Source organism: Vairimorpha ceranae (genome assembly GCF_000988165.1).
Source record: "Vairimorpha ceranae strain PA08 1199 chromosome Unknown NODE_290, whole genome shotgun sequence".
In the NCBI taxonomy this organism is placed as follows: Eukaryota; Fungi; Microsporidia; family Nosematidae; genus Vairimorpha; species Vairimorpha ceranae.
In genome coordinates, this window is record NW_020169585.1 from 1 (window position 1) to 1,383 (window position 1,383).

The window sequence follows — 1,383 nt, forward strand, 5'->3', positions numbered from 1 at the left end:
TATTTGATGGCATTCTATACAGTTCCACTCCTTTTTTAATAACCTGGCATCCATTAATGTATTAATCAAATCATTGTTGCTAAGTCTTACAAGTGCATTTTCAAGATTATCTAGAGACATGATAGGGGTCAGAAAAAATATTAAATAAAAGTTTTTAGTGGGAAAATAAAAATGTTGAGGGAAAAGCATGTTATAAATAAAAAGTTTCAAAGCTATTATGACATTGCAATCAGACAATTTTTTAGTATTATATTTCTCTCAAACACAAAAATAGTGTACGTTAATTAATTTTCATTTTTGTAGCATTTTATGCCATTGATGAATGATATTGCTCAGATGAGTAAACATCAAGTTATTCTTCTGCTTTTTAGATATAAAGTAGTTCACAATCAGCAAAAGTGTAGATATTGGCATCTAAATATGAATTTTAAGACCGGCTTGTAACATATCGATGAATACGATTGGGGGAGTATTAATTGTAAGTGCGCCAACTACCTGAATATTCATCTCAATTAAAAAAGACTCGTCATTTTTTAAAGTTAAGAATTTAAAAAAAAAGTTATTCTAAAAGCGTTCTATTATATTTCTAAAGGTATAAAATTTAATGCTATACAAAATCTAGCTGGTATAAAATGCTGTTCTCTAACAACTCCAAAAAAATAATGGCTATAAAAATCAGTAACAATTTTGTAGATAATATTATATAATTGGGCGGGCCGGAAATAATCGTCTAAATCGGCGAAACAAAACCAAATTATAACGTTAAAAAACATCGTGGTCGGAAGATACAACATTGTTTGGCGTTTGTCGCCGTAGACACATTGTTGGTCCGGTCCTGGGCTATGTAACTATAGTAAATAATTATTCGGCTACAACTCTCGTGTCAACTATTGGCGAAATTATAGTTCCTGGAAGTATTATTTATTCTGATAAATGGAAATCTTTTAGTTCATTGGCTGCCTCCTAGCTCTACACTCATTATACTGTATGCCATAAGTGTTGCTTTGTTGATCCTTAAAATCGAGTTTACACTTTAAATGTCGAGCCGTACAATAATAAGATCAAACTTGAGGTAAAAAAGTAAAAGGAACAACATTAGACTATAGAAAAGTATAATTGGGTGCGTTTATGTTTTGTGAACCAATAGAGGGTGACAAATTTAGAGCTTTTAATAAACATTTTAAGTACTTTCTTTTGTAAATTTTAAAGTTTTTTTTCGAAAGCAAAATAGCGTAATGACCCCGATCCAAAATGTTTAATTTAATGAATGTCGCGAGCTTATCTCGTGACGCTTGTCGATTCGTTGGAAATGGTTCTAGCAAAGCTGAACACGCTGTTTTAGAAATTTGAATGAAATATAATTATTTACAAAAAGCTCTGAAA

At 30.7% G+C, this 1,383-nt stretch overlaps 1 protein-coding gene across 1 annotated transcript; it reads right to left on the reverse strand.

Annotated features, from left to right (window-relative positions):
- AAJ76_290000120 (hypothetical protein) lies at window positions 1-120 on the reverse strand (the record flags this gene model as incomplete). The annotated part of the gene is made up of 1 exon (XM_024474960.1): window positions 1-120. A coding segment is annotated over one exon (120 nt), but the record flags the coding sequence as incomplete, so codon positions are not given.
- Between the last annotated feature and the right edge of the window lie 1,263 nt (window positions 121-1,383).